This window comes from Poromitra crassiceps, assembly GCF_964638095.1.
Source record: "Poromitra crassiceps genome assembly, chromosome: 4".
NCBI lineage: Eukaryota > Metazoa > Chordata > Actinopteri > Beryciformes > Melamphaidae > Poromitra > Poromitra crassiceps.
In genome coordinates this window covers 22,692,843-22,707,842 of record NC_139626.1, presented here as the reverse complement: position 1 = coordinate 22,707,842, position 15,000 = coordinate 22,692,843, and the positions used below count along the sequence as shown (strand labels likewise).

At 46.7% G+C, this 15,000-nt stretch overlaps 1 protein-coding gene across 6 annotated transcripts in view; it reads left to right on the top strand.

Annotated features, from left to right (window-relative positions):
• nrxn1a (neurexin 1a) overlaps window positions 1-15,000 on the top strand; it is a gene marked incomplete at both ends in the record, with an annotated part of 86,449 nt that overhangs the window by 25,814 nt on the left and 45,635 nt on the right. For 5 of the 6 annotated variants that reach the window (XM_083635119.1, XM_083635118.1, XM_083635117.1 and 2 more), the window contains 2 exons: window positions 11,764-12,065; window positions 13,040-13,063. In XM_083635119.1, coding sequence (XP_083491245.1) covers window positions 11,764-12,065; window positions 13,040-13,063 — 326 coding nt within the window. Of the gene's footprint in view, window positions 1-11,763; window positions 12,066-13,039; window positions 13,085-15,000 lie in introns of all 6 variants that reach the window. The other variant, XM_083635116.1, reaches the window with a different exon arrangement.

Genomic DNA, 15,000 nt, shown 5'->3' with positions numbered 1-15,000 from the left:
GGATGTATACTGTATGTGTATGCAACCTGGGGATGTGAAGAGATAAGCAGCAGAACAGAAGCAGAGCAGGGACCCCCATACGATAAAAAAATAAAATAAAATAAATAAATTGTGTTGCATTTTACTCTTGGCCTATAATAGCATTTATAAACCAGCGCACACCAGGATATCAGGATTTGACACTTTCTATTAATAGATTACATTCAAAAAGCGAGACGGAGTGTTTCACATAATGCCTCATCAGATTCGCCTTGACAAAATAATTTTTGTCAAAAGTAGCTTATTATTATTGCCTATTAATGCTTGGAGTTTACTCAATATTATTTTTGTCTAAAATACATTCTTTAAATTTTCTAGCTACTTCGCAGAAAAATGGCAGACCCCCTGCAGTACATCTGTGGACCCCCTGTTGCAGACCACTGAATTATGCACTAGGTTTCACATTATTTTTCTGCAAAGTTCATACTTTTGCTGGATAGATTCCCTTCACTAATGGGACTAATTCTACCCCTGCTCACCACTATTAAAATAACAACACACAGATCCCGCTAGTAATGATACAACACATTAAAATACAGTGCTCATTAATTCTTAACACCCCTGGAGTTGCTGTAATGAAAGCCACAGCACTGCATACCCCACATTATTGGTGAGATGTACACATTTACCGAATTTACCATGGGAACTGTGCCCCAACCCCACTGCTAATTCTATGCAATTACCGCCCCATTAGTAAATGTACACATTAACATTTTAATGTACGCACCCCGTAACCCGCTACAAAATAGAGGCATCAAAACAGACTCACCATATACAGAGAGGATGATAGAGGGAAGATAGAGAGGAGGCTGGGTGAGAGTGTGTTAAAGCGAGGGGGGGAGAGGGGGGGGGGGGGGTAGTGCAAAAGAGTGTAGAGAAGTGATGGCGAGGAAAGATAGGGACGCGTTCAGAAAGTGGGAACGGAGGGAGGGAACGAGAAGGTCGGAGACAAGGAGGGAGATAAGACTGCAGCGTTTCTCAGTAGGGGCGCTGGATCTCTCCTTGGGCTCCCCGTCTCGTCTTGACACGCTCTCACATCACACGGGATGGGATTTGTCGACGATGCAGATGCCCCCCCCCACCCCCCTCTCTCCACTCCCCTCTTTCTGAGAAATGGGCTGGTCTGTGTCCCAATTGTCTTTTACCTATTCCAAGCAGTTCCATTGTGTCTGTGGGAGGGGGGGGGGGGGGTGCTGAGTGCTGAGGTAGTGGCCCAATTGACGATTCACTCCAGTACCCCATCTGGCATTTGAAGTTCATTTCTTTGTTTGTTTTTTTGTTTTTTTGCTAAACAAGAACACACACATGCACACGCACGCACACACACACACAAACACACACACACACACACACACACACACACACACACACACACACACACACACACACACACACACGCACAAATGCACACTCGCAGACAAACATTTATTTATTGTACTTGTCTGCCATAACTAGGACATCGGAAATAGCCACAGCATTCATTAAAAACCCATTACATTGCCTTTATGAAAAGAGGTTTTTATGCTCTTGTTATTTGTTAACAACCTGCTTGTAAGAGGGTTTCATTACGTCTGTGCCTTTTTCTGTGTTCGTTTACGTGTGACAGTGTGTGTGTGTGTGTGTGTGTGTGTGTGTGTGTGTGTGTGTGTGTGTGTGTGTGTGTGTGTGTGTGTGTGTGCGTGCGTGCGTGCGTCCGTGCGTGCGTGCGTACTTGAGCGTGATCTTTTTTTATCTGGGTATGTTTATCGTCACGCTTTGAAATTTGTATGTATGTATGCAAGGATGCGTGTATGTATTGTATGTACAGTATGCGTGGGTGACTGTATGCATGAATGCATGCATGTGGATGCTTTTGCCCACACATTTACCATTCTTTGTGCCGCTCTGTGTGTGTGTGTGTGTGTGTGTGTGTGTGTAAAAGGGATGAAACTGACTCTGATCTTATCCAGCTTAAGACAAATACTCTGTTCTGCCTGCAGACATTGTCATGGAAACAGGGCGGTTTCCCTGGGTACCGGAGAGAAGGCCAAACCTGAGCTACAGACAGACAGACAGACAGCGATATGAGCGCAGATAGAGGAAGAGCAAGGGAAAAGCAAAGAGGATGGAAAATCGGAAGCATGTTGTTTAGTTGATTTTCCGTTAATCCTATCTCCTATAAGAAGTCTGTGTGTGTGTGTGTGTGTGTGTGTGTGTGTGTGTGTGTGTGTGTGTGTGTGTGTGTGAGAGAGAGAGAGAGTGTGAGTGAGTGAGTGAGTGAGTGAGCAGAAATTGTGTTTGGCCACAGCTATGCCATTTTATGTGTGATCGCGCTGAATCTTTCATATAAAGAACACCCCTGTGGGTGACCGAATAGAACCAGATTTTTGTATTAGGTAATTAGGGCCGACTACATGGGGGGGGAAATGTCAAACTTCTGGCCAAAAAGAGTCAACACACGTTCAGCACCATGGAGAGCTCCATTTGTTAGCTACTGATGGAGCACACCTGAGTGGAGGAGCACACCTGAGCGGAGTTGGAATCAGCCAGGGAGGTGGACTATGAAAACCTTCTGAGGAGAGAGAGGAGAGGCTGCATGCCAACTCTGTGAGCGAGGCCTGACTAAATGGCCAGTGATTGTGTGCTCCAACGGGTATCAGAACTCAATTATAATAAGAACTGAGGAAGCCAATCTGATTGGGAACTGTCTGACAAAGGTGAATGGAAGCTCATTTCTGTCATGGTGAGCTTGGTAGGAAGATCCTTTCACCTTGTTTGTCCCTACAGAAATCTCACATTCAACCACCTTGTCCATCACCTGCACCACCGCCATCCGGGTGGCGTTCTTGAGAGTACGGTCAGGACCTGCTTGTATTTTCCGAAGAAGCTCAGGGGCACGGTGGTGCAGTGGTAGCGCTGGTGTCTCACAGCTAGAAAGTCCTGGGTTCGATTCCCGCCTAGGACGGCGCCCGCCCCCCCCCCCATGTCCTCAGTGCCTATGGCCCAGGTGGGCTATCTCATCAAAAGGGCCTTTTCCTCTGGAGTTTGCATGTTCGCCCCATGCTCCTCTGGGGTTCGTCCATACAACACCCACCACTAAAAACATGCAGGTCATCATCTGACCAGTGATGGCAACATTTGAAGATGGTCTCTGGGCGCTGTACACTAGAAAGCTGCCCACTGCTCCTGGCCTGTATTAAGAAAAATAAGAACTCGAGTAATAGAGTACCACAGGGATGAGGTATTTTTGTAGGCTTATCCAGAAATCGCCGCCATTTTGGTTCGTCAGTGAAAAAGCCTATGGGATTTTAGAATAGCAATTTCACCTAAATGCATAAAATAAGGTCTGTGGTTAACAAAAGTTTATGGGAACGCGAATTTGGGTTCAGCATGATAATCTTCACAAACGTGAATAACTTCTATGCCTTTTGAAGCATTTTCTAAAAATCATGTTAAAAAAAACGCATTTACGTTCCAAAAGTCATAAAAGTTATTCATGTTTGTGAAGATTATCATGCTGAAGCAAAATTTGTGTTCCCATAAACTTTTGTTAACCACAGACCTTATTTTATGCATTTAAGTGAAATCCCCATTCTAAACCCCATTCACTTTTTGCCTGACGAACCCGATGTGAGGATGTCATCACTGCTGTCACTCAAGCAATTGTGATGTCATGAGTGATGTCACTCGAGTGACATCATCATTGGCAAATGGCTCTATGAGTCCTTATTTTATTTTATTCTAACATGTCAAGTTGTCTTTGTAAACATTAATTATTGTATTGTATTGTTCTATGTCTTATTCATTTGTTTGTTTATAGCTCTTAAGTATGGTGATGTGTGATTGTCTGTCTGACATATTTTGTACATCTATATTGTTAATAAAAAAAAAAAAAAAAAAAAAAAAAGAAGAAAAAAAAAAAAAATGGCTCTATGAGTGCGATGGCCTAAAAACGTAATATATCGCTGCAGTGCCCCCTGTGGGCAGATCTTTTTCTTTCTTTCTTTTTGTACCAGATTCATTCCAGACCCCTGAAAAGTGTTTTGGCACATTCTGGAGGAGAATGGAGCAACGGTGTGCCTTACAACTCCGGCTAAACAGACAGACAGCTCTCCAAATGTAGTAGAAAAGATGCAAAGTCTGTGTGTGTGTGTGTGTGTGTGTGTGTGTGTGTGTGTGTGTGTGTGTTTGTGGACCGACATTTTTCGGTGGACCGACCAACCAACAGAGTGACTTATAGAGCTGCTGCCCAGCTATGCTGGCCGCAGCTAAAAATGCATGAGAGACCAGTAGACAAGCAATCTGTCAGTAGTGTCACGACAGTAATATCCCATCGGACAGCATTGCTCCCTTGGCTGTGATGTGATAGCCCAATAGGTTTCAAAGGCAGATACATCATTGAATAGAGATGGAAAAGGGAGTGAACTTGGCTGTATGGATTTTCACACTTCAGGTAAATACAGAGTCTGCATAAGTTAGCATACATTTGCATACATTTCCTACACTGGTCATCTATCTGTATATACGCTGTAAGCGCCAATAGCTAATCCACCTGTGTCTGTTATTAAAAAGGACCGCTTTCATATGCCATGTTGTGTGAGGTTGTGTGTGTGTGTGTGTGTGTGTGTGTGTGTGTGTATGTGTGTGTGCGTGTGTGTGTGTGTGTGTGTGCATGTTTGCATGTGTGTGTGTTTGCGTGCGTGTGTGTGTGTGTGTGTGTGTGTGTCTTAGGGACAGTCTGAGGGGAGCTGATAGCAGAAATGCATGGTGGGCTAAAACGGGGTGCAGAGGAATTGCAGCGTGCTATCTCCAGAATGACAGGGCGGCCATGATGGAGGCGTGCTACTCTAGGATTTAGATACACCAGCATTTTCTCATCCTCTCTTCCATTCTCTCTAGCCAGCCCTGCCTCTCCTTCGCCCGTCTCTCTCCATATCTGACTCCCTTTCTCTCCATGTCTCTCGCCCCTTCCATCTTGTGTTACCCCTCTCAATGAGTCTTTCTTTCTTGCTCTCTCTCTCTCTCTCTTTCTCCATCCTGTCCTCTTTCCAAATCCTCTCCACATCTCTCCCATTCTCCTCCCTCTGTTTCTCCCCTCTCTCCTCTTCCCCTCCACCCTGCTCCCTCTATCAGGTGCTGTATAATGTACGCTCCCCTGATGTGTTCTCTCCCTGCCTCCATCCGCCATTTTGATTCAGTACAGCTGTCCATGATAATGTACTGTTCACTCAATCACTCTCTCTCTCTCTCTTTTTCGCCCTCTCTTTCGCCATCTCTCTTGCTCTCTCTCTCTTTCTCTGACACACACACACACACACGCACACACACACACACACACACACACACAAACAAACACAAATACACAAACATATTCATATCTGTAGCCCCCCTAACACAGGGTTGCCATGGAAATGACAAATTAGTGTGTGAAAGGTTGAGGAGAAGACCCATGAGAAGAGACAAAGCCGTGTGAGACACACACACACATACAGATAAACACACACACACACACACACACACACACACACACACACACACACACACACACACACACATACACACACACTAGCACATGCACACACACACACACACACACACACACACACACACACACACATACGCACACACACATACAGACACACACACACACACACACACACACACACACACACACACACACACACACACACACACACATATACTGTACACACACACTCTAGTACACACACAAAGACACAAAAATTGAAGTGATGTGCGATCAGTTGCAGCTGGTCCCAGCAGTAGCAACCAATCAGAGAGCAGATATTCTCTCTCTACCTCTGCCTCTCTCTCTCCTCCCCCTTCCAAACATTCATTAGAGTGGTAGGTTAATGATGGCCTGGAAGGTCTCAATCCAATCGCTCACAGTCATCCCTCCCTTCCTTCTGTCTGGGGATGCACCAATATGAAAAATCTGCCCTATAAGATTAACATGACTGTTATGGCTGACCGATATGTACCAATGTTGATATGTATAAAAACAAGTTTCTATGATAATCAAGTTTCTATGATCATCAAATTTTGTACAAACACAAAAACACAAAACACTGTGAATTTGAAAAAGTAACGAGTTTCTTTATCTCCAAAAGATTTGGAAAAGCCCGTAAATCATTGTGTTCTGTGGATCAGTCTGACCTCCAGCCCGCCCCCAGCCATTTCCAGAAATTGCTGGGTGCACGGACCAATCAGGAAGCTGCCTCATAGTTGACAACGTAACCGGCCAATCAGGGATGCCGCTGAAAAAACAGTATGGCGGCTCCCGAAGCAACGAGCTGTAACGTTAAAATGATCATCTCTAAGATTTTCATATAAATAAATGTCTGTTAAATCACTATCTATGCTGATGATCTTCTTGCCTGAGTTAACACAATGGTGATTGAGCCTATAGCCTATTGATGGAAGCCTTTGCATTTTCAGTATAGAGAGCCGCAGGGATGACGTATTTTTGTAGTCAGAACGCGGAAGTCCCGCACTTCCTGGTTCTTCTCTGTTTCTGTCTTTGGGATTTTTGAATGGGTTTTTGCCGCGATGCTTCAAATAAGGTCTCTGGGCAACGCATGCTTAATCAAACGCGAACCAGAGTTCAGTCGGATAATCTTCACACATGAGGACCACTTTCATGAGTTTTGTAGCGTGAATGTGAGCCCTAGAAGTAAAAAGCTCGAGCTAAGCTAATCCAGAACTACACACTGTCGCATAGGCTTCCACGTCACGTCAGCACTCAACCTGGACTGTTGTTGATGTGTGCGCTGCTGTGCACTGATTACCCCGGGCTGAACGGGCTGAACCAGGTGAGGGAAAGAGAATTTCCGTGTTCGTCCTTTGAAGTGATGACGTTATTGACGTATATATCCCCGTCGACTCAACAGTGTCGTCTCATTTAGCTGTTTGCTAGCTAGCCGCCCTTTTAACGGCACGTAAAAGCTTCAAACTCATAAAAGTGGTCCTCATGTGTGAAGATGATATTACTAAACACTGGTTCACCTTATTAGAAGCATCGTGCCAAAAACCCATTCAAAAATCCCATAGGCGAAAACAGTGAAGAACCAGGAGTGTTAGCATCGATGATTTCCGGACTCGTTCCTGCGGCTCTCTATTGCAGCATTTATAAACTTGTTGCCTGTGGTGACACCCCAGAGAGGGTAGGCGGAGCCTAACTCAATTGACTCACTAAATGTTACTGCAGGTTCCAGACAACTTTTGTAGGACAACAAGCTACTTTTTTGCGCTCTCTGCTACAGTAGCATTACAGGTGGTTACTATGGCCGAACAAACTGACTAACATCACATAATATGCAACACTGTTTGGATATGATCTCACCTGCAATTAGAATGTGAGTTCACGTGATCGGAATAGTTTACGAGGCTACATTGTTTCCTCTCAATATTGTATAAATTATATTCTATACATTTTGTGTGATACCGATAACCGATATTAACATTGCTGTTATTTTGCTCATCGGATCGATACCAATATATTCAGAAATTACTAACATCAGCCAATACCGATATGATTGCAGATATATTGTGCATCCCTACTCCCTTCCTTCTGTCCTTTCTTCATTCCATGCGTCGTCTCTCATGTCATTTCCAGTATTTCCTACCTTCTTCCTTCCTTTTCCCCCTTTCTTTCCTTTCCCTTTCTTTTCTTTCCTTTCCTCTTCTCTCATTTCATTCTATTCGTTCATTTTCCTCCCTCTTTCACTGTATCATTTCCTCTCCGGCTCTTCCTGTGGGTCCTGCCTTGCTTTGATGGACAGAGCTGGCAACGGGATGGAGTGTGACGTGTGTGTGTGTGTGTGTGTGTGTGTGTCCGCGTGCGTGTGTGTGTGTGTGTGTGTGTCTGTGTGTGTGTGTGTGTGTGTGTGTGTGTGTGTGTGCGTGCGTGCGTGCGTGTGTGCGTCTGTGTGTGTCTGTGTGTGTGAGTGTGTGTGTGTGTGTGTGTGTGTGTGTGTGCGTGCGTGCGTGCGTGTGTGCGTCTGTGTGTGTGCGTGTGCGTGCGTGCGAGTGCGTGAGTGTGTGTGTGCGTGCATGCATGCGTGCGTGCGTGTGTGTGTGTGCGACGTGCATCTGTGTGTGTGTGTGTGCGTGCGTGCGTGTGAGTGTGTGTGCGTGTGTGCGTGCGTGCGTGTGTGTGTGTGTGTGTATGTATATGTCAGTGTCTGTCTCAGAGCTGGCTGCAGGAGGGAGTGTGACATGTGGTGTGTATGTCAGTGTCTGTCTCACTGTTTACTCTGAGCTAATACTGACTCACTCCATTAATCTGAGCTACAACAGATCCACTCCACCCTGCCCACTTGAGAGAGAGAGAGAGAGAGAGTGTGTGTGTGTGTGTGTGTGTGTGTGTGTGTGTGTGTGTGGGTGTGTGTGTGTGTGTGTGTGACGTGTGTGTGTGTGTGTGTGTGTGTGACGTGTGTGTGTGTGTGTGTGACGTGTGTGGTGCTTTGTGTGTCTAATAAGTGAGCACACTCGAATGCAGGCAGGCGTACATGCATACATGACATGTGTGTATGTCCATCTGTGTGTTTATGTGACCTAATATGCATTTTCCTGCCTGATGTGTGTGCGCGCGCGTGTGTATATGTGTGCGTGTGCGTGCGTGCGCGTGTGTGTGATGTAATAGAACGAGGAGTGAGTGTTTGCGGGCCAGAGAGCCTCCAGATCGATGCAGAGATGCTTTATGTGCGCCTGTCTGGTCTAATGACATGTCTGTAAATTAGCGGCAGAATGGCGGAGCGCCACACTGCAACCTAATGGCACCTCTGTAAATTACCGCTAGAATGCTGCTGGACGGCCCCGTGTGTTCTCATTGTGAACAGCTTGGTTCCCCCCTCACTCTGACACCCCCCCCCCCTTCACCCTGCCACCTCATCTACATTTGTCTGCTTGTGTGTGTCAGTGCGTAGTTGTGTGTGCAATGGTGTTAGCTGTGTGTGATTGTTTTAGCGTTTGTGCCCCGTTCCTGTGTGTGTGTGTGTGTGTGTGTGTGTGTGTGTGTGTGTCCCTCCTCCCCCTCGCTCGTGCTCCTCTCAGTAAAGACTAGCCTGAGGCCCTGAGTTGGTAATAGCTTTTCTGACAGCAATACACCAATATTTACAGAGACCAGCACCCACCCACACCCCGCACGCGTTTCACGCACACACATAGAAAAACACAAGCTCATATACTCAGGCAATCACACACACACACGCGCGCACACACACACGCACGCACGCACACACACGCACGCACACATGCATGCACACGCATGCACACACACACGCACGCACGCACACACACACACATTTTACGCACGCACACACACACACACACACACACACACACACACACACACACACACACACACATACACACACATTTTACGCACACACATAAAAAAAACACAAGCTCTCACACACACACACGCACACACACACGCAGAAGGGGACCATGTTCAAAGTTGCACACACATCTTTTGGGCATGCACACACACTTAATTAACATGCTGGGTGGGAAGGAATCACACACAAGGGGGAACTCACACACATGCTGGCAAACAACAAACGTGTTGTTTCTCACTTGCCTACATGTTGGCATTCACACGTTGAGTCTTTCAAGCAACAGAGGCAAAGACAAAGACACTTTAGCTGCACGCTGGTGATACCTTCTCATTTTGTCCTTATTATTCTTCTCCCTGTACAGTGTTTCCCACAGAATGAAGAATCCATTTGTGGTGCGTTGAAAGAGAAAGAAAGAGAGAGAGTGAGTGAGAGAGAGAGAGAGAGAGAGAGAGAGAGAGAGAGAGAGAGAGAGAGCGCATGCGGAGCAATTAGGGGCTGAGCGAATCATTGTGCTACAGGCAGTTCTACAATTAAAGAGTGGGAAAAATAGATATTGTGGCGGTCAGTGATGACAGTGTGGCAGGTCGCCACAAAGTTTTCTATGTGTGGGAAACCCTGATAGCAGAGCGAACCGGTAGAGCGAGGGGAGTTAATGTCCACTAGGTAATCGATGGCGTTGTTCTGCCAGATGGATTAAAAAAAAATATATAGCTAAAATGGGTCGCCAAATATACTTTGGCGGATGTTAATATACCTGGGCAGCCCGCCCAAGTAAACTCAGTACTCACTCAAGTGCGGCCGATTCCGTTTCAGCAGCCTTTTCTCTGCCTCTTACTACCTCAATAACCTATTATATACTTCAGTCTATTCAATACGCGGCGTGCGTCTTTTTTCCACTCCTCTCTCCAGTGGTTCTGTCTTGCTCCAGCCTGACCTAGTGTGTTCAATTCCCCTCTGTTCTCCTCATTAGCGTGAACTAGAAGATGGTGGCTACGCCAGAGGCTCCGTACAGAAGGCTGCACCAGCAATCAGAGCAAAAGAGGCCAACAAGACGTGTGGCGAGGAGTGGCAGGAGGGAGGTGTGAGAGCTAGAGGAGTGGTGCTGAGGAGAGCGATAGAGAGGGAGCAGGAGAAGGGGGGGGGGGGGGGGAGGATGGGTGTGAAGGAGACAGAAAATGTCGCCCCCTGCTGCTTGTGTATGCCAGGCAGCACAATAGCATGATCATTTTGTGCGCATAGATGTGTGTGTAGGCGTGCGTGTGATTGTTTCTTTGCTTGCTTGCGTATGTGGCCGCCCACTTGTGTGTGTGTACGTGTGCGAGTGCAGATACGAGTGCGTATGTGGCTGTGCACTTGTGTGTGTAACTGTGTGCGAGTGCAGATAAGAGTGCGTGAGCTTAAGGATGATGGATTGCAAAACCTTGGTCTGGTGTCCTTGGGGGTCACTAAGGGTGCACACGGTAAGTTGCTATTGGCTCTCTGCCTGCTATTCTGAATTCTAATTGGTCGATCCTGCCTGCTGTGGCTGGCATGATGCTTATAGGCTGTTGCTCTCCATCCTCATCATCCGTTTTTGCCTCCCTCGCGTAAATCATCCCCCGAAACTTTCTAACCTTCTGCCGCTGTCATCCGCCCACAGAGCAGACACACACGCGCGCACTGTGGCGTTTGAAGAACGTCACCAAATGAGCCATGTTGTCAAACAAGAGCACATCACTTCAGATTGCCGACACAGCTTTTCTCTCAAAAGGGAGGGCGGCAGGCTTCATAACGAGTTTGAAATGCTACAGATTCACCACTGACTCTCACATCCACACTGTTTAATCTCCAACCCACATGAGTGATCAAAGCCTGTTTATACAGCAGCACTCCATGATACGATTAGAGCTACTGTATGGAAGGAGATGTTTCTACAGCACTCCATGATACCATTAGAGCTACTGTATGGAAGGAGATGTTTCTACAGCACTCCATGATACCATTAGAGCTACTGTATGGAAGGAGATGTTTCTACAGCACTCCATGATACGATTAGAGCTACTGTATGGAAGGAGATGTTTCTTCCAAGTGCTGCTGGCATCGCGGTGGTTTTGCTTGACAATAACAACATTTTCGGCATCTCACACAATACGTTTTGCACAGCATATCCAAAGCACATTGAGCCAGGCCCAGCTGAGCTTTGTGTCTGCTCGGTTGCTCCTGACGAACCAACATCCACCATTTGATCATGTGTGAGCATATTGGGAAGAGCAGTGTGGGAAGAAGCAGCATAGCTTGGATATACTGTGCTAATCGTTTGCAATAATGTGAAACAAGAATGTAATGGCTCTACTCTGCTTTTTTTCCTCCCCCATTCTCTCCTCCTCCCCTCCTCCCGTCCCTTCAGCCCGCGAGGAGTACGTCGCCACCTTCAAGGGCTCGGAGTACTTCTGCTACGACCTGTCGCCCAGCCCCATCCAGTCCAGCAGCGACGAAATCACGCTCTCCTTCAGGACGCTGCAGCGCAACGGCCTGATGCTGCACACGGGCAAGTCGGCCGACTACGTCAACTTGGCGCTGAAGAACGGCGCCGTGTCGCTCGTCATCAACCTGGGCTCCGGGGCCTTCGAGGCCCTGGTGGAGCCCGTCAACGGCAAGTTCAATGACAACGCCTGGCACGACGTCAAGGTCACCCGCAACCTGAGACAGGTAACCAGACAACAAGAGGTGGAAGAGAAGGTGGGGAGACGCTGCAGAGTAGAGCCAGAGAGATGGGAGAGGAGAGGAGAGGAGAGGAGCCAAGATACAGGGTGTACAGTAGATGCACTAGAATGATAGTGATAAGCCTGGTAGAAGATAGATGTGAATGGACTTAGGGAGGGATAAAAAGATGAGATGATCGGTGGATAGATGGACGCAAGAGTGGATGGATTTAAATTGCCCGTTAAATGGCTTGATTGTATATTTGAGACAGCGTGTGCAAAGTTATTGGTGAACCAAAGTGGCTATTGTAGTTGCTTGAAGGGAGCCGGACAGAAAATAATTTAGTTGGCTAGTAATGAATGAATCACTCCAGAGCCTACAGACAGTGGTCTGTAATGAATGAATCACTCCAGAGCCTACAGACAGTGGTCTGTTGTCTAACTGCAATGAGATTGTGGTGAGAAGAAAATATCTGAGGTTCAGGTCTTAGTTTACAGTGCAACCACCAGTCCAGCACTGCTTTCATCTTTAGGTGAGTGCTTCTCCAATTGTGTGTGTGTGTGTGTGTGTGTGTGTGTGTGTGTGTGTGTGTGTGTGTGTGTGTGTGTGTGTGTGTGTGTGTGTGCGTGCGTGCGTGACGTGTGTGTGTGTGTGTGATGTGTGTAACAGTGAGAGGGAGAGAGAAGGAGAGAACATTGAGGGTCTCAAGCATTCAGGTGCTTGTAGCCCACCTGTGCTCTGCCTCTGGGTTTGCCTGTCTGTACTACTAACTTGACTACTAACTTGACTAACCTGCTAGTGAAACTAACCACCATCCATGGAATGATTCATTCTACTAACCTAACCTGTGCCCTTCTCCTAGCGAAACCACTCCAACCTACTAACCTCGCCAGAGGCCTTCGACCTTTTCTTTTTCTTTTCTTCCCGAAGTTGTTCTGTTCACAGTTTTTTGCCTTCCTTTCTCCCCCTCTCCTACAAAGCACTCAGGCATTGGACACGCTATGGTAAACAAACTCCATTGTTCGGTAGATATCATTCTAATTGTTTCTTAGTTTGGGTTTTGCCCCGTGTCTATTTCCTTTTGAGCCATAGACATCAAAACTAAACCAAAAAAAGAGAGGATAAATGCGGTTGGTAATCCTTTACGCTTAAAAAGCCCCACCCCTCCTCCTTGCCAACCACTTTTTTTTCTTTAACCCCTGTTTTTTTCCCGTTCACCCCATCACTCTGTGATTGACATGTAGGCGTGATCTGATTGGCTCATCTCTCACCTGCACGCAATTGGCGAGCCCCCCCCCCCCCCCTTCCCCCCTTCCTCCCTGCATGGCGTGACCAAGAAACCCTTCCCCTCTCTGACTGGTCCATTAAACGGATAGAGAGGTTCCCCCCCCTTCCCCTCTTTCCCCCCCCCCCCTTTATTTTTTGATCTCTCGTCCTCCACTCTGCCACTGCATGTTTTCCATACTGCCTCTGAGCTGAGTTTCATCCTGTCCTCTGTGGATGTTGTTGCTGTCTCCTCTATGCCAGTGGTTGCATGCAGAGAGAGGAACAGGCTGCATGCTTTTATTACGTGTGTGTGTGTGTGTGTGTGTGTGTGTGTGTGTGTGTGTGTGTGTGTGTGTGTGTGTGTGTGCGTGCGTGCGCGCGGAATGAGCCCTAATCTGCTAATCCATCCAACACCTGTGCGTGTGTGTGTGTGTGTGTGTGTGTGTGTACATCAATATGTGTGCGTCTGTCCGTGTCACCTCATTCAGACTCGCTGATCTAACCCCAGAGCTCAAACTAACCAACGCCATCATCACAAGTCACTTAACACCAAACACACCCGACATCATCACCACAACTACTAACAGCATTGAAATCATGAAGCCTCACCTGGACACCGTTCAGTAACCCAACACAGCTTGGCCTGAGACAATTAACACTACTGCGGCTGCCAGCAGTGCCACGACTAACAACTAACAGCTACTAACTAGCAACCACTACTAACAACTAACTACTGTATTGTACAATACTAACAAGCCTGTGGAGGCGTAACTAACACCTGCCTGGCTGGGCAAGTTTGCCTAGCAATGATAATAACCACGGCCAGGGAAAGGGAATTTCCTGTAGTGGGATAGCGAGCGAGATAGACGGCTCACAGCCACTAGACAGTCTAAAATTGACACATATTGCAGTCAAATACAGTACAATTCCTCTAGCCAGTCCAGTCAGACCGCTGTACCACTAGCTGTGATTTTTAAGTGTGACATCCCTGTAGGAGAGAGTGGGTTGGCTACCAATGCTAGCTAAGTGCCCTCTATAGAGACTGTTATATAACCGAGTGGGCTGGCGGAATAAGACCACCAGCACATTGTCACGCTAGACAAAGAGAAGTAAAGTTGAAGTTAGTACCAATGTTGTGAAGTGAATCAAATAGCTTGTAGTCTGCCTCATGAAAAGCTTGGAATGTAAAGGTTAAGTTTGCTCATAGTAGACTCGCCGGTCACTGTCCCCGCCCACACGGGGACTGGCCTGCTCTGTTCTGTAAGGCAAAGCACTATCATGTGCAGCGAGAACATCATCAGCTGCTTTTGAAGTGGTGGACCTGGTGCGAGCACATAACAGAGCTGGGAGTGAAGATCAGATTTTAGGGATGCACGATATATCGGCAATCATATCGGTATCGGCCGACGTTAGTCATTTTTTAACATATCGGCATCGGTCCGATGTTGCAATGTTATCGGTATCAGCCAAATGTTTCACATTGAGAGGAAGCAATGCGGTAAATCTATTATTTATGGGCTTTTCCAAATGTTTTGGAAATAAAGAAATGTTTTCATGTTTTCAAATTCACAGTGTTTACCTGTGTTTTTCAGTTTGCACAACATTTTATTATCATAGACACTTGTTTTTATACAGATCATATCGGTAAATATCGGTTGTCGGCCATAACAGCAAT